The sequence below is a fragment of the Seriola aureovittata genome, chromosome 13 (genome assembly GCF_021018895.1).
Source record: "Seriola aureovittata isolate HTS-2021-v1 ecotype China chromosome 13, ASM2101889v1, whole genome shotgun sequence".
NCBI classification, from domain to species: Eukaryota; Metazoa; Chordata; class Actinopteri; order Carangiformes; family Carangidae; genus Seriola; species Seriola aureovittata.
The window spans coordinates 1000001-1022312 of NC_079376.1; the positions used below are offsets into that span (position 1 = coordinate 1000001).

At 43.8% G+C, this 22312-nt stretch overlaps 1 protein-coding gene across 4 annotated transcripts in view; it reads left to right on the forward strand.

Moving 5' to 3' along the window:
• The window catches only part of prkd1 (protein kinase D1), a 43532-nt gene that overhangs the window by 2135 nt on the left and 19085 nt on the right, over positions 1-22312 (forward strand). For 2 of the 4 annotated variants that reach the window (XM_056392586.1, XM_056392582.1), the window contains exons 2-6: positions 12172-12310; positions 19960-20091; positions 20198-20367; positions 20836-20859; positions 21897-22107. In XM_056392586.1, coding sequence (XP_056248561.1) covers positions 12172-12310; positions 19960-20091; positions 20198-20367; positions 20836-20859; positions 21897-22107 — 676 coding nt within the window. The remainder of the gene's footprint in view (positions 1-12171; positions 12311-19959; positions 20092-20197; positions 20368-20835; positions 20860-21896; positions 22108-22312) is intronic. The other 2 variants (XM_056392583.1, XM_056392584.1) reach the window with 1 other exon arrangement.

Here is a 22312-nt window from a genome sequence, read left to right on the forward strand (position 1 = left end):
TATTGATTATCTATCTCTGCTATGTCAGTGGGTAGATAGATAGATATTTACTTTATCTATCAAATATACACTTCATTTATTTATTATTAATTTTAAGTCATTGTTGAAAATTCAGTTTTGATCTTGAAAGTAGTTGCTTAACAAAAAAAACAAAATCGTAACCCTGCTGGTCCGTGATGGTATTACACGTGGGCCGACAAATCAATTACAAAAGAGAACAATTTTGGTGAAAAGATTAATTAGTAATTATATATAAAATAAATTAAAATATAATGTTTTTAAATTTTTAAAAAGAAATGATGTTTTAAAACTCATTTCATAGTTTTTTTTTAATATTAAGGTCAATCACTATGATCAGCCAATGATAGGAACTACATCGTACACTTGTTCCTATCTCAGTCCGATCACGGACTCAACGATCACACTCGCGGCAAAAACCTGGAGCATCAAAAGGATCTCTGGTTAGAAACAGGAAGAGTGAAAGCAAAGCGAGTGGAGAGGAAGGTGGTGTAGGACAGGTGATCGCTCCTCCTTCCTGTTTGGCCTCCGCATGGTGACGGGGTTGGATCTGACTCATGAGGTGGAAAAGGTTGGGAATGTTCAAATGTTGAAGTGGTTGTCATGCAGATGGTTGGGTTGTCGTCATGTGACTGTATCAGCTGATCGAGCTTGTGTGTGTGTGTGTGTGTGTGTGTGTGTAGAACAGAGTTCCTTCTGTCGGCCCTCCTCCTTAAATTCTATACAGAAAGGGAAACTAGTGCACTCCGACTCCAACTGGTGACCTTTGACCTTTTCCCACCAAAATTGAATCAGTTGATCTTTGATTCCAAATGAATATTTGAGCCAAATCTGAAGAAATTCCCTGAAGCTGGTCTTGAGATATCACATTCAGGAGACTGAAGCCGTGTCTTGCGAGGTCACCGTGACCTTCGACCTTTGATCACCAAAATTTAATCAGCTTGTGTGTTGACATGTTTTAGCCTTTTCACGTGTCATTCAACGACACTTCGGTCAGAGCTCGGCATCAGTGGAGAGATCTGGTGACGCCAAATCACAACGAAAAGTAGAAAATACGTTGAGTTTCTCACAAACCCAGTCTCTCTCTCTCTCTCTCTCTCTCTCTCTCTCTCACACACACACACACACACACACACACACACACACACACACACACACTCACACACTGTGACGTGTCCATTATCTACCATTCAGATTCACTAATCATCTCATTTCAGGTGAAAATCACCTAACTTCCCCTCAGTGAGACTGTTACACCTGAACGTGACACACACACACACACACACACACACACACACACACCACACACACACACAAACACGCACCTGAAACCTGAGAACCAGGATGCTAACAGCTTCACAGTGTGCGACACACACACACACAGGCTGTTTGTATTATTCTATAGAGGAATATAAAGTGCAGCGGGTCACTGCGTCGACACCTGTTCACACGCCACACCTGTGTGACATCGCTCACAACATGCAACACTTAACACTTCAAATGGCACCAAATGAACTGATTAACAAGAGAAGGTGTGTGTGTGTGTGTGTGTGTGTGTGTGTGTGTGTGTGTTAAAACAGGTTTATCTTAAATGGCTTTTCTTTTTTTAATAAATGTTCTTTAACGGTTTTTATAAAACCAAACTTTTCTGATCTGATCCGATTGTCTGGCAGCAGGTGTCTGTACTCAGCCAAAGATCTTATGTGACGGAAGAAGCTCCACTCTTTAACTTTACATTTTACATTTGAGTTTTTGCTTTATTTTGTATTTACTTCCCTTGTGTGTCTCCTGGTTGTTTTACTTCCTGTCTTTGTCCAGTTTCCCGCCGTTGTGATCGTCTGCCCCGCCCTAATGTGTGTCAGCTGTGTCCAATCAGCCCCGCCTCCCTTGTGTACTGAAGTCTGTGCCTTTCCCTCAGTCTCTGTCCGTCCTCTGTCCTCTCCAGTGTCTCCTGCAGCTGATCTGTTTGATCTGAGATTTTGGATGTTTTGCTTCCCCTGTCTGGACATTGTGTTTTCTCCTTTGTTGTATACCCTGTGTGAGAGTCTGCAGTTGTGTCCTTAGTACCTCAACCCTGACATGAATGTTCCTTTAGTCCCAACAACTCTAGCAGAGTGAGACCTCTCCTTTATGTCTTCCAGTCAAATGTTTGTTTGATTTGACTTTTGAGGCTTGGATCAGAAAACTCCACTGGTCTGGACGATGGTGACTTTGGTGATTTCCTATTATGGGATGATTTTCAGCTCAACTTTGTCAGGGCTCATCTCAGTGGATGCTGGAGAACGTTTCAGTCTACCGGATGGCGTGTTCCATTGTGGACCAGAAGGTAACCAGAGTGAAAACCAAGTCCAGATCAGACCCTCTGAGTCCGGCACGAGTTCTCACACTGAGCCTGAGCAGTTTACAAGTTTTCAGTTTTAAACACTGATGCATTAAAGGAACAGTGTGTGTTTTCTCACCCTGACGGCCACAGGTGTTTTCATGTTGTGTGTTTGGTCTGTTGTTCTAAAGAAGAACAGAGTCAGTGAAATGTGAGTGAAACAGAATAAAATCAGACGATGAAGGAACTTATTTTAAATTTTGATTTTATTGTTTTGTTTAACCGGCCTTCCAGCTGTTGTGATAGAGGTCACATCTGTGTGAACTCACCGACAGGCCCCGCCGTCTCTCAGCCTGACTCTCTGTTTCCTGGGCTCATCTCAGTGGATACTGGAGAACGTTTCAGTTTACCAGATCACACCGTGACTCTACAGAAACTCTAGAGAAACTCTACAGGAAACTCTACAGAAAACTCTACAGAAACTCTACTTTACAGAAACTCTAGAGAAACTCTACAGAAACCTCTACAGAAACCTCTACAGAAACTCTACTTTACAGAAACTCTAGAGAAAACTCTACAGAAACTCTAGAGAAACTCTACTTTACAGAAACTCTACAGAAACCTCTACAGAAACTCTACTTTACAGAAACTCTAGAGAAAACTCTACAGAAACTCTAGAGAAACTCTACAGAAACCTCTACAGAAACTCTACTTTACAGAAACTCTACAGAAAACTCTACAAAAACTCTACAGAAAACTCTACAAAAACTCTACAGAAAACTCTACAGAAAACTCTACAAAAACTCTACAGAAAACTCTACAGAAAACTCAACAAAAACTCTACAGAAAACTCTACAGAAACTCTGCAGAAAACTCTACTTTACAGAAACTCTACAGAAAACTCTACAGAAAACTCTACAAAAACTCTACAGAAAACTCTATGAAAACTCTACAAAAACTCTACAGAAAACTCAACAAAAACTCTACAGAAAACTCTACAAAAACTCCACAGAAAACTCTACAGAAACTCTGCAGAATCTACAGAAAACTCTACAAAAACTCTACAGAAAACTCTACAAAAACTCTACAGAAATTCTGCAGAATCTACAGAAAACTCTACAGAAACTCTATAGAAAACTCTACATGAAAACTCTACAGAAACTCTACTCTACAGAAAACTCTACAGAAACTTTGCAGAAACTACAGAAACTACAGAAACTACAGAAACTCTACAGAAAACTCTACAGAAACTCTAGAGAAAACTACAGAAACTCTAGAGAAAACTCCACAGAAACTCTACAGGAAACTCTATAGGAAACTCTACAGAAAAACTCTACAGAAACTCTACAGAAAACTCTGCAGAAAACTCTACAGAAAACTCTACAGAAACTCTACAGAAACTACAGAAAACTCTACAGAAACTCTACAGAAAATTCTACAGAAACTCTACAGAAACTACAGAAACTCTACAGAAAACTCTACAGAAAACTCTACAGAAACTCTACAGAAAACTCTACAGAAACTCTGCAGAAAACTCTACAGAAACTCTACAGAAAACTCTACAGAAACTCTACAGGAAACTCTACAGAAACTCTACAGAAAACTCTGCAGAAACTCTACAGAAAACTCTACAGAAACTCTACAGAAACTACAGAAAACTCTACAGAAACTCTACAGAAAACTCTACAGAGACTCTACAGAAACTACAGAAAACTCTACAGAAACTCTACAGAAAACTCTACAGAAACTCTACAGAAACTCTACAGAAACTCTACTCTACAGAAAACTCTACAGAAACTCTACAGAAACTCTACAGAAAACTCTACAGAAACCTCTACAGAAACTCCACAGAAACTACAGAAAACTCTAAAGAAACTCTACAGAAACTACAGAAAACTCTAGAGAAAACTCTACAGAAACTCTACAGAAACTCTACAGAAAACTCTGCAGAAACTCTACAGAAAACTCTGCAGAAACTCTACAGAAACTACAGAAAACTCTAGAGAAAACTCTACAGAAACTCTACAGAAACTCTACAGGAAACTCTACAGAAAACTCTGCAGAAACTCTACAGAAAACTCTGCAGAAACTCTACAGAAACTCTACAGGAAACTCTACAGAAAACTCTGCAGAAACTACAGAAAACTCTAGAGAAAACTCTACAGGAAACTCTACAGAAAACTCTGCAGAAACTCTTCAGAAAACCTCTACAGAAAACCTCTACAGAAACCTCTACAAGCTGATGTGACACAGTTGACTCTGCTCAGTGCCGGACGTCGCAGCTGATGGAGCAGAGGTTCATGAAGGAGCTGCTGTCTGAGTTTCAGACGTCAGTGCAAAGTGAAAGTGGGAACTTAGTGACATGGCATTTACAAAACAACTCCCATTCACACCTTCCTGTCTCTGTGAGGCCTGATGAAGAACAAACCTCAGCCAGCAGCTTGACTGCTCGCCGAAAATATCCCACTCGTACAAAAGTTCAGAAAGATGGACTCGGATCAGGATCCTGACTAATTTACAGGAACGATGATGATGATGATGATGATGATGATGATGTTACAGTCCAGTGCAGCAGGAGACACTGAGAAATGACCTCAACACTGTCAGTCAGTGAGCATGCCTGTTTTCTTACCAGCTCTCTCTCTATCTCTAACACACACACACACACACACACACACACACACCTATGCTACTCTAACAGTAATAATAAAGCTGTGTGTGCTGTGTTTCTGTCGGTAGCGGTTTCTCCTTGTTGCCTAGCAACTGATGATGATTGCGGCTGTGAAGTGTCCTTCTGAGGGCCATTATGAGACACACACACACACACACATTGAATGAAGCAGATGTGTGTGTGTTCTCTCTCCATGTTCTCTCTCTTTCATCTTCACTTTTTTCATCCATTCATGTCTCTTTATTCGTCTTTCTCTTCACCTCTCTCTTCCCCCTCTCTCTTTCCCTCCCTCTCTCTCTCTCTTTCCCTCCCTCTCTCCCTCTCTCTCTCTCTCTTGTGTCTTTCCCTCCTTTAACAGAATCGTTCTGGTGACGTTGTCGGTTCAGTTTTGTCTGAAAACTCTGAGAAGAGAAAAACATCTTGGGTTTAGTTTGGAGCAGTGAAGGTGTGAAGACGTACGTTTGCGTGCACACAGGAAATCAGTGTTTAGATGCACTGAACCTGGTTAGTGTCAAAGCTGCGTATATCTGCAGCTGGTCACTGATAACCCCCCACCCACCTGACCAACTGTAGCAGTGGTGATGCAAGATGCTGTCTAATCTCAGTTAATGGAATGTGCAATGACTGCTGTAGACTGGCACTTTATTGTTTCCATTTGTTTTTATACCAGTCCCACCTCCTTTTTTTTTAAATGCAATGACAATAAAAACATTTTTTTATTCTATTTCCTGTGTTACATCAGGTTTCTGAATTTTACAGATTGTCAGAAACTGAGTTATTTGGTTTCTCTCTCGGTGTCTCACATCAGTTTTATTTCATTTTGAAGTGTTGATCCATCAGAAGATATAAAAACCATCTCAGTGTAGTTTTACATCTCCTCTCTCAGGCTTCTCTCTGCAGCTCTAGTAACAACAGGTCGGTGAGCCAATCAGAAGAGAGGAGGCTCTGAGCCTCTCTTCTGATTGGCTGACTGTTTTCTGAGTGATCCAATAAAAATACAGCAGATTTCAGGTAAAAACACTCAGAGAAACCAAATCCTGCAAGGTTTGGATGGTGGGTCCAGGTGGGCGGGGCTTGGTGACTGCTTTGTTGTGACATCACAAAGTTCCAGAAGTCCTGACGGCTGGTTTTAAGGCTCAGTTTCTGAATACAGGCTGTGTGCATTTCTCTGTGGACTGAGGCTTTGATACTTTCACAGTATTAATATAGAAGCTAGAGCTGATCTATAATCACACTACACATGGACACACACCTTTAAATCATTTTGAATATGAAGATGCAGTGTTCTCGTTTCATGCAGACTCCGTCTTAAAGTCGTCCTGCACATGCTCACATCTAAAGGTCAAAAACTCGATTGTGTGTACACACGGCAAAGAAATTATCATTCTTTTTTTAAATTCTATTTTTGGCTGTTTTATGTGTTTATTTAACGACGTAGTGAAGACAGGCAGGTCTGACCGGTCAGGAGTCGAACCACGGACTCACTGTTATTTGAGGAAACCAGGTTTATATGACGTGTTAAGGACTCAGCTTGCTATAACTCAGTTACTTTATTTATGAAGGTAAATACAATCAAACACAGGAGCAAGTCTTCAAGTGATGGCAGGAGGTGACGGATGTGAGTGTGTGTGGTGAACTGTCCCACATTTAAATCAAAAAATATTCATTTAAATTCAAATGAATGAACGAGTGGATCAACACAGAGACAAACAGCAGCGCTGCAGCGACAACAGCAATCAGTCCTTACATCTGTTTCTACAAGCAAGTGTGTGTGTGTCTGTGTGTGTGTGTGTGTGTGTGTGTGTGTGTGTGTGAGTGTGTGTGTGTGTGTGTGTGTGAATATTCATCAGGTCTGTGACTCCTTTCATCAGAGCCTATTGTCAAGTAACCTCTCTCTCTCTTTTCAGTTGTATGTTAGTGTCTCTCGCTCAGTCTCAGGTTTATACTTCATAAGAAGCTCATTACACACACACACACACACACACACACAGACACACACATGCACACACAGTCACACACATGCACACACAGTCACACACACACACAGACACACACACACATACACATACACACACACAGACACACAGACACACACATACACACACAGTCACACACACACACACAAACACACACAGACACACACACACACACAAACACACACACACACACAGATATATCTGTCTTTTGATGTGACTGTAGAATAAAACACACGACCACGTCACATAGAAACACGCACACACACCTTTATAAATGGCATCATGCAGCATGTCCTGTCGTCATGGCGACGGCCTTCTCTCATCCCCATTAGGTGTTCAGTACATCACTGCATTCGTCACGTGAAAACCTCACAGCTCCAGACTTTGGTGGTCAAAGGTCAAAGGTCAAGGTGACCTCACAAAATGCGGTTTTGTCTGTGTGAACGTAATATCTCCGTAACACTTTGAGGAAACTTCTTCAGATTTGGCAGCAACTTTCACCAGGACTTCAAGATGAACTGATTAGATTTTGGTGGTCAAAGGTCAAAGGTCAAGGTCATGGTGACCTCAAAAAAGCCGATTTGGGCTTGTGAAGGAAACCTCTGTGTTTGGACGGAGTCGTACAACCGTGAGGAGGTTATTCTAGTTTTACAAAAACTTCTTGTTTTCAGTCTCTTGGTTTTAAACAGTTGTAGCGTCAGTCACATTTAACAGTGTGATCCTCAGACTCTCGATGTGCAATGAATCATGGGACATGTTAGGATCCACCCTCATCGCTCAGGTAAATGACGGATCTCTTGGCCGTATTTGAAGGAGCCTTTGAAGTGGGACAGTCTAGTCGAGGCGTTGCAGGGATGCGACCCCCTGAATCGGGACGCAGCTGTGGACTCGTCAGAGCAGGAGGAGCTCAGGTGGAACTGACTCATCTAAGTTGGATGCAGTTGTTATCAGTGTGACGTTCAGAATCTCTGCTGCTGTTTTCTTCTCTACTTTACTCTGAATGTTGAGGGCTCTTCAGGAGTCATGTGACTTGATTCTGGGCGTGTGTGTTGTGATTATCGTGATATTAGGACGGAGGAGAGTCAGTGTGAGATGATGTCATGACACGATCAATAGTTAGTGAGTTCACACTTTGATCAGAAATGTCATTTTATTTTGGAGGAATCAACAGTAACAAATTGACATGTTTGTATTTATAGAACAAAACCAGTTAGCTGAGCTTCTGCCCTGTTCTGAAAAGTGCTGTACAAAGACTCCAATACCCACGATGCCTTGCAGGGCAGGGCGCAGAGCTGTGGTTAAACACAGTGGACAATATGTTCAGTACAGAAAGACACTGAACTGAAGAGAAGTGAATAAAGAAAGAGATGGAGGAGAAGGAAGGAGAGGAATCAGCCTTGAGTTCTTGCTGCCATGACAACAAGAGCGGCACTGCTGCTATGGTGACACCACACACACACACACACACACACACACACACACACACACACACACACAAATAAAGATGTACCTATGAAGTGCTGCAGAGAGGTTACAAGGTAACTAGAGAGGAAGAGGGGCGAGAGACTATCACTGACAGACAAACAATGACAGAGAGAGAGTGAAGGTCTAATGAGTGAGAACGTCATGTTCACTTTCTTTAGTTTCCCTCTCTCTCTCTGTCTCTCCCTCTGTCTGTCTCTCTCTCTCTCTCTCTCTCTCTGTCTCTCTCTCTGTCTGTCTCTCTGTCTCCCTCTCTCTCTCTGTCTCTCCCTCTGTCTGTCTCTCTGTCTCTCTCTCTCTCTCTGTCTCTCCCTCTGTCTGTCTCTCTCTGTCTCTCTCTCTCTCCCTCTCTGTCTCTCTCTCTCCCTGTCTGTCTCTCCTCTGTCTCTCCCTCTGTCTGTCTCTCTCTGTCTCTCTCTCTCTCTGTCTCTCTCTGTCTCTCTCTCTCCCTGTCTGTCTCTCTCCCTCTGTCTGTCTGTCTCTCTCTCTCCCTCTCTCTCCCCCCTTACATCCTCTCTCTTTCTTCTTCAGCTGTAGAAACAGAAGCAGCAGGTTTCCATATTTCAGGTTCAGTCAATCGTCATGGTAACCTGGTGCCAGTGGTGAGGGGAGCAGTAGGAGCCAGGGGCCCAACACTGGGTGTCTGTGGAGTGGTTTACTGGAGTACATTAAAGTTTGTCACATGATCAGTAATAATCACCAGTGAACTTATTGTTGGCGGAATAAATTAAACTTGACCGAATATTTCCTGTTAACGTTCACGTTGTTATTGTAACCATGACAACAAAGATCGTCTAATCCTCAGGAAGTACCTGTTTTAACCCAAATCATCATTTTCCAAATCCTAACCAAGAGATGACTGTTTATTATTGTAACCATGGTGATGACGGTCCGATATGCCGCTGCCTCTACACTCCGCGCATTTTATCATCGTAACCATGACGACCACACCTTCTAACATAGGAGCACTACTTCAGGTGACGCTCCCACGGGTCATACCAGAGGGCGACCTGTGCGGTTGGTTGGAGAGAGGTTGTTTGGTCAGATGTTAAAAAGGTCACATGACCTTTTGTTGCAACAAACAGATGTTTTAGGGAACAGACGTAAATGTGACGTCAGTTTTCACTTGGTGTTTAAATGACTAAAAGACAAAGAGTGACGCAGTTACTCGTGTATGAACATGAGGATCCTTCAGTTTGTGTTTCCTGAAATCAGCATCACAACAGGATGAATCAGAATAATACGGCAGCTCACTGTCTGTCCTGGGTCGGGTTCCTGTGTGTTTGTCTGTCAAGTGTGTGTGATGGTTTGTGTGTGTGTGTGTGTGTGTGTGTGTGTGTGTGTGTGTGTGTGTGTGTGTGTGGTCGATAACAGTCTCAGCAGCGCTCTGCAGTTGGTCGATGTGTTGCTCGTTTCAGCGGTGCACCATCGATCCTCAACATGACAGCGGACTGCACCTTTAACTTCCTGTGGTTTCACCCCACTGTGTGTGTGTGTGTGTGTGTGTGTGTGTGTGTGTGTGCTGTACAGCTCAGCTTTAAGTCAAAGTGGATTTCTTTGTCTTAAAACTTTATCACAGTTCGATCCTCGTGTCTCAGCCGCGACAGAAGTGACTTCTCCGTCACGTTTGTGAGACGTTGATTATTTACCACAAAAAGCCTGAAATGTAATAAATCCTGTGAATGTAATTTATTACCAGATAATGTAATAGGACTGTCAGGCTGCTGTTTATCATTACCGGATTAATTTGATTGGATTATCACCGTCTGGAGCTGTCAGATAATTAAATGAAGTTCATGACATGAGCACGAATCACTCTGTTCTGTTCCACTTCCCTGTCTCTTCCTCATGATCATTTAATGATTTATTCATCTGATGAAGATCAAAGCTCTTTGTCTCCGCTTGATCTTCACTCACGTCTCTCAGATTCAAACTGTTTCATTAAACATAATTAAATGCAGCATCGCCAAAGTGACGGTTTATAATGAGAAGGAACATTAAAGCATCACTCCACAATATAACCTGCATGAGACACAGGGAGACTGGCCTGTAGCAACGAGCCCACAGCTCGTCTGAGCAGCAGGTTGCTATGGCATCATAGTCAGGTTTTGTTGCTAGGCGACATCTAGTGGTCGTAGTGATGATGACAGGAGCGAAGGGGAAAGTGTCTGTGACATAGTGTAAAGAGAGACAGAGTCCACATCAGGGGGAGGTGGTGATGGATGGCTGTGACACAGGAGAGCCGTGTGTTCGATTCCCGCGTGAAACCAGCTGTTTATGTTGTAACCATGACAACAAAGGCCGTGTAATGTTAAGGACGTAATTATTTTAACCGGAATCACCATCTTTTCCTAGTGTCCCCAGTGTTCCCAGTGTCCCCAGTGTCCCCAGTGTTCCCATTGTCCCCAGTGTTCCAGTGTCCCCAGTGTTCCAGTGTCCCCAGTGTTCCAGTGTTCCAGTGTCCCCAGTGTTCCCAGTGTCCCCATTGTTCCCATTGTCCCCAGTGTTCCCAGTGCTCCCAGTGTTCCCATTGTCCCCAGTGTTCCAGTGTCCCCAGTGTTCCAGTGTCCCCAGTGTTCCAGTGTTCCAGTGTCCCCAGTGTTCCCAGTGTCCCCAGTGTTCCCATTGTCCCCAGTGTTCCAGTGTCCCCAGTGTTCCAGTGTCCCCAGTGTTCCCAGTGTCCCCAGTGTTCCAGTGTCCCCAGTGTTCCCAGTGTCCCCAGTGTCCCCAGTGTTCCAGTGTTCCAGTGTCCCCAGTGTTCCCAGTGTCCCCAGTGTTCCCATTGTCCCCAGTGTTCCCAGTGTCCCCAGTGTCCCCAGTGTTCCAGTGTTCCAGTGTCCCCAGTGTTCCCAGTGTCCCCAGTGTTCCCATTGTCCCCAGTGTTCCAGTGTCCCCAGTGTTCCAGTGTCCCCAGTGTTCCAGTGTCCCCAGTGCTCCCAGTGCTCCCAGTGCTCCCAGTGTTCCAGTGTCCCCAGTGTCCCCAGTGTTCCAGTGTCCCCAGTGTTCCAGTGTTCCAGTGTCCCCAGTGTTCCCAGTGTCCCCAGTGTCCCCAGTGTTCCCATTGTCCCCAGTGTTCCAGTGTCCCCAGTGTTCCAGTGTCCCCAGTGTTCCAGTGTTCCAGTGTCCCCAGTGTTCCCAGTGTCCCCAGTGTCCCCATTGTTCCCATTGTCCCCAGTGTTCCCAGTGTTCCCAGTGTTCCCAGTGTTCCAGTGTTCCCAGTGTTCCCAGTGTTCCCAGTGTTCCCAGTTTTCTGTTTTGTTGTTCCTACCTGTTTTTTTTGGATCTCTGTTTTGTAAGTTTCCCTTTTTGTTATTTAATAAAAACACCTTTTTCCACTTTTCACTTTGGTTTGTCGTTGTATTGTAGGTTCAGTTGTTCCTGCTCTGACGACTCTCATGTCTAACCGTGGAGTTACAGCCAGCAGCTGGGTAACTTAAGGTCTGGGAACTGACACAGTAGATCACGTCTGTTTAACCTTCACTCAAAGTGCAACAGCAGGTTTATGAAGCTTTATGGAACAAATAACAGTTCAGCCTTTCCTTTATCGCTGACTGATGTTGCAGAGAGAATAAGGCGCCTCCCTTATTCCAAGTGGAAACAGTTTTCAAACAAATCATTAAAAGATTAAAAAATGAAAAATGTTGAGTTGTGTCTGTCGTCCCACGCTCAGACCCGTTCAGTCCTCTGCTCTCTGTGTGTCTCAGTTACCAGAGTGCGGCTTCTACGGGATGTACGAGAAGATCCTGCTGTTTCGCCATGACCACACGTCGGAGAACGTGCTGCAGCTGCTGCGTTCCGCCTCTCAGATCCAGGAGGGAGACCTGGTGGAGGCCGTGCTGTCAGGTGAGAGGTGGTGACAGTGGGGGGAGGGGCTGGGGGGGGGAGTCATTACTCAGTCACACCTGAACACACAGACATGAAACACATATTGATGATTCAGTGTGACATCACTTCCTGAGGATATCATCATCTCTGATGTCCCTCCAGAATAAAGTGCTACAGAACTTGTATGTTGAAGTTTCCTTCAGTATCACAGTGATCTAGAGACAGTTGTCTGTACATCCATGTGTACACTGCAAACAGGAAGTGCTAATAGCTAATTCAGCTCCTTTTAATGGGGCCAGTTTGACCAGCACCGGTACAACCTACAGCTGCAAGATCTCGCTCTCCTGGTAGCTTTAATTTATATGATTCATGAATTATAATGTATTATTTACATTCATATAATTATGTGTTGTCACATTGAGCCCACATATACTGAGATCAGCCCAACTCCCCTTGAGACATGGATCCAGTCTGAGACTCTGCCTGATCACACACTGACACAAAAAGGAACTAAAATCAAGTGTAAAATCAGTGTTAGATTCAGAGTTCGGTCGTGTGTTTGTGTGTTTGTGTGTTTGTGTGTTTGTGTGTTTGTGTGTTTGTGTCTGAGCTGTGGGGAGTCGCGTAGTTGATCCTGTAAAGGTGTCAAATGCTCAGTGGGTCAGACTTCACCTCACTGTATGGATGTGTGTGTGTGTGTGTGTGTGTGTGTGTGTGTATGTGTGTGTGTGTGTGTGTGTGTGTGTGTTTGTGTTTCTGTAGATGTCTCACTTTCCTCGTGGTTGATGCTCTCTTTTACCCACACACACACATACACACACACACACACACACACACACACACACACATACACACACACACACACACACACACACACACACACACTTGTTAACACCATAAACCTCATCACTCTTGTCTCTTTTGTCGCCTCCACTTTTCTTTCTACTCTGGCAACAGTAAGTGTTTCTTTTATTGTCAATAAATCTCACCTCAAGACACAGGAGGATTCTGGGTAAAACTGTCCAGATGCGACAACAACAGTTCTCTGTCTCAGTCTGATGTCGTCTCCGTCAGACTCGTCTGTCTGGCTGCTGTCCAGCTCAGGACTCAGGTGTTCACACCACGCTACGCTAACGGCCTGACAACTGCTGCTTCCCAATTTCCTGCCGCTCTGTCACCACCCACTACAGTGTGTGTGTGTGTGTGTGTGTGTGTGTGTGTGTGTGTGTGTGTTTTAATGGTGATGTTTGCATTTTCACACTTTTTTTCTTTTCCTCTCTGTGTGTATACAGTGAAGTAAATTCTGGTTTAAGACAACTTGTATCTAATTTATATATTTTTGTTCCAATCAGTAATTAAAATGTTCTCACCGAGCTAACAGCTGAGATTTGCTAAATTTTCTCAGGAAGACTAAAAATTAAGTGTAATTCTCTTACAGCTCGTCCAGTGTGAAGGTGTGTGTCCATGTGTAGTGTGATTATAGATCAGCTCTAGCTTCTATATTAATACTGTGAAAGTATCAAAGCCTCAGTCCACAGAGAAATGCACACAGCCTGTATTCAGAAACTGAGCCTTAAAACCAGCCGTCAGGACTTCTGGAACTTTGTGATGTCACAACAAAGCAGTCACCAAGCCCCGCCCACCTGGACCCACCATCCAAACCTTGCAGGATTTGGTTTCTCTCAGTGTTTTTACCTGAAATCTGCAAAAAACACTTTTTCATCTGGTTCATCTCTATTGGCCAAACTGGGAATGAGAACAGTTTTCCTTCCTCTTTGTGTTTGTTTACTTCCTCTTCTTTTTCTGTATTCCTTCTATCCATCGACCACCTGATTTACCCCCCATCTGTTTTCTTCTCCTTCTTTTCCTCTTCTTCCTGCTCGTTATTTTACAGATCATTTACAATCTCCCACCATCGTTCACTAATGCTTTCCCCTTCTCCTCCTCCTCCTCCTCCCTCCTCCTCCTCTACCTTTCCCCCTCCTCCTCCTCCCCCTCCTCCTCCTCCTCCTCCTCCTCCTCCTCCTCCCCCCCCCCCCCGTCAGGATGCTGACACTCAGTTAAAAACACTTTTGTTACCGGCTCTCTGCCAGTCTCAGTGACAGCTCCAAGTGTGGAGGAAACAAACAGGAAATTAACCTTGTATGGTGTAACAGGCAGCTCCAGCCAAGCGAGCTGATTGGTCACAAACGACCTGTAAAAAAAAAAAAAAAAAAAACAAACATGTTGATGAGTCCTGAAATACTCAGCCACACAGGTTTTATTGGCTGTGATTTCACCCAGGGAGCTAGTTAACAAACTCTGTTGTTTCCTCCTGTCTTTTTGTTGTTATTTAAATCAGCGTGCGCGTTGATGAAGGTTGTTTACAATCCACAGTAAACCCAGAGGATGATGGGATTTCACAACTCAGCTTTCCCTCTCACACTTCAAGTCAGCCAAAGTCCGTCGTTCAGGGTAATTAATGCCGCTTTTAACGGATGTCGTCCTGAGACTCTTCTCGCTCGATGACTCGTAGATTATTCCCCACGATTAAAAGTTCAGTCACGTACTTATTGGGCTGAACAGCTGAAACATGGATGTGATTATTAGCGCGTCTCACCCGGCCGCTGGTTTACAGTTTCTCCACCCGCCGTGTTTGTTTTCTGGTTGTGGGTTAACAAGCTAGCAGCGAGTGCTTCTTAATGCTCCTAATTCCACCACAGAGAACACACACATAAACACAGGCATTTATACTCAGACAAGGACTACCTAGGAAACCCTCACACACACACACACACACACACACACACACACACACACACACATACATACAACACACAAGTCATTTTCTGAAGCATATAATAACAGTTCGGGAGCTTGTTCAGACTTCCAAACGTATGTTGGCCCTCCAAACAAAAGGCATAAACAATAATTTGAATAAATGGAGGTAATTTCCTGCAGCAGAATGTCTAATCAGAGCCGTATTCTGCTGGAGGACCACAGCACAGGGGCGAGAGAGAGAGAGAGAGAGAGAGAGAGTGTGTGTGTGTGTGAGAGAGAGAGAGAAAATGAAAAAGCGAGAGAGATTCAGATATAACACGCAGAGAGAGAGAGAAAAATAGCGAAATGGAGCGAAAACCATATCCCAAACTACCCATCATGCCTTGCCAAGCCTGCTGGCCAACCAAACAAACACTCAGTCCATCTGCACCCGCTAAGAGCCTCTCATACCTCCCAAACATTTACAAAATACCCCTAACAACCCATTCATTACTCCCTCTCTCTGTTGTCGTGTTTATCTCCCGCCCTCTCCTCTCTCTCTCTCTCTCTCTCTCTCTCTCTCTCTCTGGCGAGTTGAAGGAAAACTCTGATGTTCTGTATTTCCCTGAAAGCAGCACTGAATGTCTCTTATTAACTGTTATTGTGTGCGAATCAAAGCTCGATGTATCTTCTTCCTCTGAGCCGCAGAGCGTTGTTGTTTCCTGAAGCTGTTAAAACACACCACTGTTGCCGTGGGTGACGTGCTCCTTCATCACCGTGAACACACACACTGTTGTTTATTTAGACTCAGCTGTACACACACCGTCCTGCTGCTACAAATACAAACAATAGAAATTACAACCAGTGTGTGATAAATGTGTGAAGGTCAGTGTGTGACTCACACCTGGCCGTCTCCTCCACCAATCAGCCGGTCACAGGAAACACAGTCTCTCCTTCCTGAGTTACAGTGGTGAATAATGACCAGAAGTGTTTTTGCAGAACATTATGATGTCACAGTGAAGTTGACCTTTGACCTTTGGGATAAAAAAAGGAGTTACATTTTTACTGTCATAGTTAGTGAATGAATTTGTGATTTATGGCCAAAAAATCAGGTCACAGTGTGTCAGAAGTGAGTTCACTGTGACTTTGACCTTTGACCTTTGACCTCCAAAATTGAATCAGTTCGTCTTTGAAAGTGAAGGTTTGTGCCAAATTTGAAGAAGTTCAGGTAAGGTGTTACTGTGATATCAAGTCCACGAGAATGAGACGGATGTAAAATCACTTGAAAACAAAAATGGCGGCCGCTGTGACCGTCGCCGAGGAATAAAAATAAAACATGGCGTAAGAGCCAGAGAGTGAGCAGATGTGGGGGTGCACCCAGTTCATCTCCACCTACCAGGAGCTGAGGGGACACACAAACACAAGCAGCTCAGGGCGAGACACAAACCTGCAGACCACGGCGAGCGAGCCAGAGCGCCGTCACAATGTCTCAATCAGAAAGACAAAGCCGCGCATTTTCCCGCCTCAACAGGTGCAGCGCTGAGAGAGAGCGAGGAGAAATGATAATCAAGCACAGTCTCCGCACGCCCACTCCGTCCTGAGAACAGGTCCAATCAGGCTCTGTGAGTGAAAACACCTGTGTGCGTCCGCTCTGGTCCTGAAAGCACATCTGGATTCTCTCTTTTATCATTTCTCCGCCCGGCAACAGTCAGAGCGGCAGCCATTTTCTTTTCAGGACTCCTTCTCGTGGACACAATATTTCGCTAACGCCTCGACGGAACTCCTTCAAATTTGACACAAACATTCACTGGGATGCACGAATGAACTGATTAGATTTTGGTGGTGAAAGGTCAAAGGTCAAGGCCAGTGTGACCTCACTTAACACCTTATAGCACATATGTCAAACTCAAGGCCCGCGGGCCAAGTCCGGCCCGCGATGTAATTATCTCTGGCCCGCATGATAATATCTAATCACTATTAGAGCTGGCCCGCACGCGCCGCTAATACACTACAAATCCCACAATGCACTGCCAGCGCGTTCGCGCGTCATTCGAGAGCCCGCGAGCGCGAGTCCTTGTGGAGCACCTGTGGGCAACTGTCAGCTGCTACTCTCCCCAAAAATGGCTAAACGAAAGGTGGACCAAGGCAGGTGGGAGGCAGAGTATATGTTCACAGATATAAAAGGCAAAGCTGTCTGTCTTGTGTGCAGAGACGGCGTGGCTGTAATGAAAGAATATAACGTAATAAGACACTATGAAACAAAACACCAAGACAGGTACAAACATCTGGACATGAAACAAAGGCAGCAGAAGGTAGAAGAGAACAGGCTGTTCACAAAAGCCAAATCCCAAAGCGAGGCTGTTGTAAAGGCGAGTTTTATTGTGGCAGCAGAGGTCGCAAAATCAGCCCGGCCCTTTACCGAGGGAGAATCTTTCAAAAACTGCATGATGAAAGTGTGCGACGTCTTGTGTCCAGATAAAAGACAAGTGTTTTCAAATGTGAGCCTGAGCAGAAACACGGTTGCTGACCGTGTAAATCAGCTTTCCACCGATCTACAGCAACAGCTGGTGGGAAAGGGAAGAGAGTTCATGGCGTACTCCCTATAGCTGTGGATGAGAGCAGCGACACTTCAGATGTCGCCCAGCTGTGTGGACTCAAGTCTGTGCGTAACAGAAGAACTTTTGGGATTAAGATCAATGCAGGGCACAACTGACAAGATCTGTTTGAAGAGGTATCCAGGTGTGTTAGTGAAGTGAAGCTGCCTTGGGATAAACCTGTGGGACTGACGACAGATGGAGCGCTGGTGATGTGCGGTCAAAAGAGCGGATTGGTGGAGAAGATGCGGGAGGAAAACGGCGCAGGTGAGCTGACAGCGTATCATTGCATCATACACCAGGAGTCGTTGTGTGGAAAAGCCTTGAGAAAGGAAGATGTAACGAGCACCGTCACACCAGCAGAGGATTAAATCACCGACAGTTCAAGTCTTTTCTGGAGGACTGTTTAATGTTGTTATTGTTTTTAGGTACAAACTGTCTTATGAGCTTTGTCAGTTCCAGGTTCAAGTGTCACTGCTGTGCATCACAGAGTGGCAAACTGCGCTTTAATGCATGTTTCACTTTTGCACTTTTGTTCTTGCTGTTACAGAATGAATTCTTTTCTCGCCTGTTGTTGGCCTGTGGGGAAATGATTTCATTAGAAATTACTATGGAAAGCTCCAGATAAAAAGTGAATACACCTGATTTTTAAAATGTATTTTATGATTAATGTCGTTATATGCTTTGCAGGATTTCAGGTTCAATTCAACTCAATTGCAAGTTCTCAATAAACATTGAACCAGTCCGGCCCTGGACTTTTCCATTTCTTTAAATTTTGGCCCACTGTGTGTTTGAGTTTGACACCCCTGTCTTATAGCCATAACTCAAGGCTTCACACAGCAATTATGACAAAATTTTTATTTTATTATGAGTCTGGATAAACATGGACGTGACCTGAAACTAGTCTGAGTGGCGGAGGCACTTTGAACTCTCCACACAGGCCAGTTGATTCCTTCCTCCGTGTTGTGGGTCTCTCAGCGGGGTGTCTTGGTGCTGCCATGTGCACCCAACTGGGTTTTTGTGGAAACAGCTGGCAGATGTTTGGGCTCAGATGGCCACTATGGCCACGAGCCCAGTCGCCCCGGATCAGCAGCTGCTCGTCACTGAGCCACTTTACAACAGGGAAAATGACTTCAGAGTGACGCATCGTGTCTCAGGGTCTCTGGTGTGTTTGCTCTGATTGTTGTTTTACTGGAATCATCATCTTTCTTTTAATGTTTTAAATGTTTTGAGTTTGAAAAATGTTCATTGTCTTTTATTGAATATTCAGACTGAGTCTCAAAACTTTAAAACTTCTTATAATAAATGTAATTGTTATTATAATTTTAATAATTATATTACAATTATTATTATTTTTTGCTGATGTTGTTCCTGCTTTTTTAATTATTTTATTGTATCTCACTGTCAGTTTTATTCGATCTGTCCTTTTTCTTTTTAGCTTCAGTCGTCTGTGAAGCACTGACCTGTATGAAAAGTGCTACACAAATAGATTGATTGATTGATCGGTTTGAATTATATTATTGTATTTTATGTTTCAGGTATACGTAGGTGATGCTGCCAATAAACAGCAGTTCAAAGTTTGATTTGTCAGTGAAAAAAGCAAAGCGGTGAAATGAGGGTCGGACTCGGCAGCAGGGTTTGTCCTGATGGACATTTTATGTTTGATCACCTTTGGTATTTTTTTTGGACTTTTGATTACTTCATGTTTTATTTTGAAGTCAATTCCCTTGTGCGTCTCATGTAGGTTCTACTTCCTGTCTCTGTCTTGTGTTTCCCTCCATGTTGATTGTCTGCCCCGCCCTAATGTGTTTCACCTGTGTTCAATCAGCCTTGTCTCCCTGGTGTGTATTTAGTCTCTGAGCTTTGTCTTTGTCAGTTCGTCTGTTCTGGTTTGTTTCAGCTGAGCGTCTCCTGCGTCTCCTCGTGGTTCTGTTCACGTTTCTTATTCGTGTTCTTCTGTAAGTTTTCCTTCTCTGTTCCTGAGTTTTGGATTTTGTTGTTTGGACTGCGGGTTTCCGGTCGCACCTGTATGGATCTTGTTTCTTTCTGCTCCACAGTAAGACTTTTGTTTTTCACTCTTTAAATAAATAAACTTCTACATCGTTTTCATCTGTGGGTCCTTACAATCTCTCCCTTCGACATGTGAATGATAAATGCAAAGAAAATACAAACACAAAGAATAAAGTGAAACATAAAATGTGAGGAACCATGAGCCGGTTTATACTGTGGTATAAAGGAAAGGTTTGGTTCTTCTCGGTGTCCCCCGGTCTACAGCTGACTCAGAGGCCGGCTGTTGAGTTCACTTGTACCCAAACGTCTTCTCGTCCTCTGCAGCGTCGGCCACAGTGGAAGACTTCCAGATCCGTCCGCACTGTCTGTTCGTCCACTCGTACCGAGCTCCGGCCTTCTGCGACCACTGTGGAGAGATGCTGTGGGGGCTCGTACGACAGGGGCTCAAATGTGAAGGTACCGATGTGTCTTCACACGTTGTTGTTGTTGTTGTTGACAAACAGCTGTTGATGGACAGACGGGTCCAGCTCAGACGTCCCTGTTGTCTTGTCTCTCTGTCCAGGCTGTGGCCTCAACTATCACAAGCGCTGTGCCTTTAAGATCCCGAATAACTGCAGCGGGGTGAGGAGGCGTCGCCCGTCCAACGTCTCCCTGACGGGGGGGCTGGTCAACATCGGCCGCCCCCTCTCTGCCGAGCCCTCACCCCCCCACTACACCGACGATGCTTTACTGGTCAGTAGTCTGGGATACCAACACCTGATCGCCAGGCTGTTGCCCTCCAGGTCGTCAGTTCACTAAGCCCTGCCCCCCTTAGTTACTGTTGCTATGGCTGTCAACTGTAACTACAACTGTGACACATTTACCATTGAATAAATCTCTTTTTTTTGCCAGTTTGGGACACTTTGATTTGATTTGATTTGATTTGATTTGGCAGGTAAAAAATTATTGTGGAGGGTTTATATGTTTATTTATTATTAACTGTTTTTACTGTTATCAACAATGAGCTAATGGACACATGAATTTCCCCTAAGGGATAGATAAAGTATCTATCTATCTATCTATCTATCTATCTATCTATCTATCTATCTATCTATCTATCTATCTATCTATCTATCTATCTATCTATCTCAGATTTTAGTGTGTTTACATTGTACATTTAAACCCGTGTTTAACTCTGTCCTTCTGTTCTCTCTCACTCAGTCTCCAGTCAGTCCGAGCATGGAGGTGAGTCCGTCCATGATCACACTCTCACTACATGACACTTTAAATATGAACTCGCCTGTTTTACTGTCTGTCCGCTTCTACACACAAACGTGAATCTGTCAGAGGCTCGAAACAACGTTCTGTTACTTTAACGTCCATTCAAACAGTGATGGACTGATGACGACCAGTAACGAACGATCAGTCAGAGCACAGACATCAAAAAAAAGAAAGAAAGAAAGAAAGAATAAAAGAAAGAAAGAAATACAAAACAGAAAAAACTAAAAGCAAAGAATCAGGTTCCATCTGTATGACACTCAAACCCCTTTAACGTTAAAGAAATGATTGATGTACAGGTGTGACGCATCTGTACATCAATCATCTAATATAATCTAATATATAATCCAATCTACAATCTTATATATAATCTAATATATAATCTAATCTATAATCTAATATAATCTAATATATAATCTAATCTATAATCTAATATATAATCTAATATATAATCTAATATATAATCTAATCTATAATCTAATATAATCTAATATATAATCTAATCTAATATATAATCTAATCTATAATCTAATATATAATCTAATCTAATATATAATCTAATCTAATATATAATCTAATCTATAATCTAATATATAATCTAATCTAATATATAATCTAATCTATAATCTAATATATAATCTAATCTAAAAAGTAATTCTTTCCTTCCTGCAGATCCAATCCGGTCGTCCACTGTGGATGTTTCTGCTTTTAACCACTTTCTAGTAACAGCTTTCCTGCTAACCCTGAATGTTCCTCAGGTTTAATAAAGTACTAAAGTACCTACGACCAGAATATATGAAGATGATTTCCCCCTGAGAACCCACACGGCCTCCAGCTGCTGGAAGTCGAGATGTCTGTGTCAGTGATTTCAGCTCTTGGTTGAAAAAGGTCCATGTGAACAGACTGTTCACCTGCAGCTTCATCAGGAAAGCGACGCTGATCTGGAGTCTGTCGTGAACATCAGTAATGTCTCACGATGCTCTGCTTCCTTTGCGTCCTCGCAGCAGAAGAACCAGTTGGATTACTTCCCCGGCAGAGAGCGCCGCTCCAGCTCCCAGTCGTACATCGGACGTCCCATCGAGCTGGACAAGATCCTGTTGTCGAAGGTCAAAGTTCCCCACACCTTCCTCATCCACTCGTACACCCGACCCACCGTCTGCCAGCACTGCAAGAAGCTGCTGAAAGGCCTGTTCAGGCAGGGGCTGCAGTGTAAAGGTGAGCAGCACCTCCTCTAACCTTTCCCAACCTGCTAACAGCATTTAGGTGTTTATGTGGCCCGACGTGTGGCCATTCAAACCTGAAGGGGTCGTCCTCTGAAGCAGGAAGCTCAGAGCTCCTATCCTCTGATTGGCTCAGAGGAGAGAGGAGATGGGAAACTGCTGAAGCAAACATCAGACTGTGTGTTTTAATGTTTTGCTGT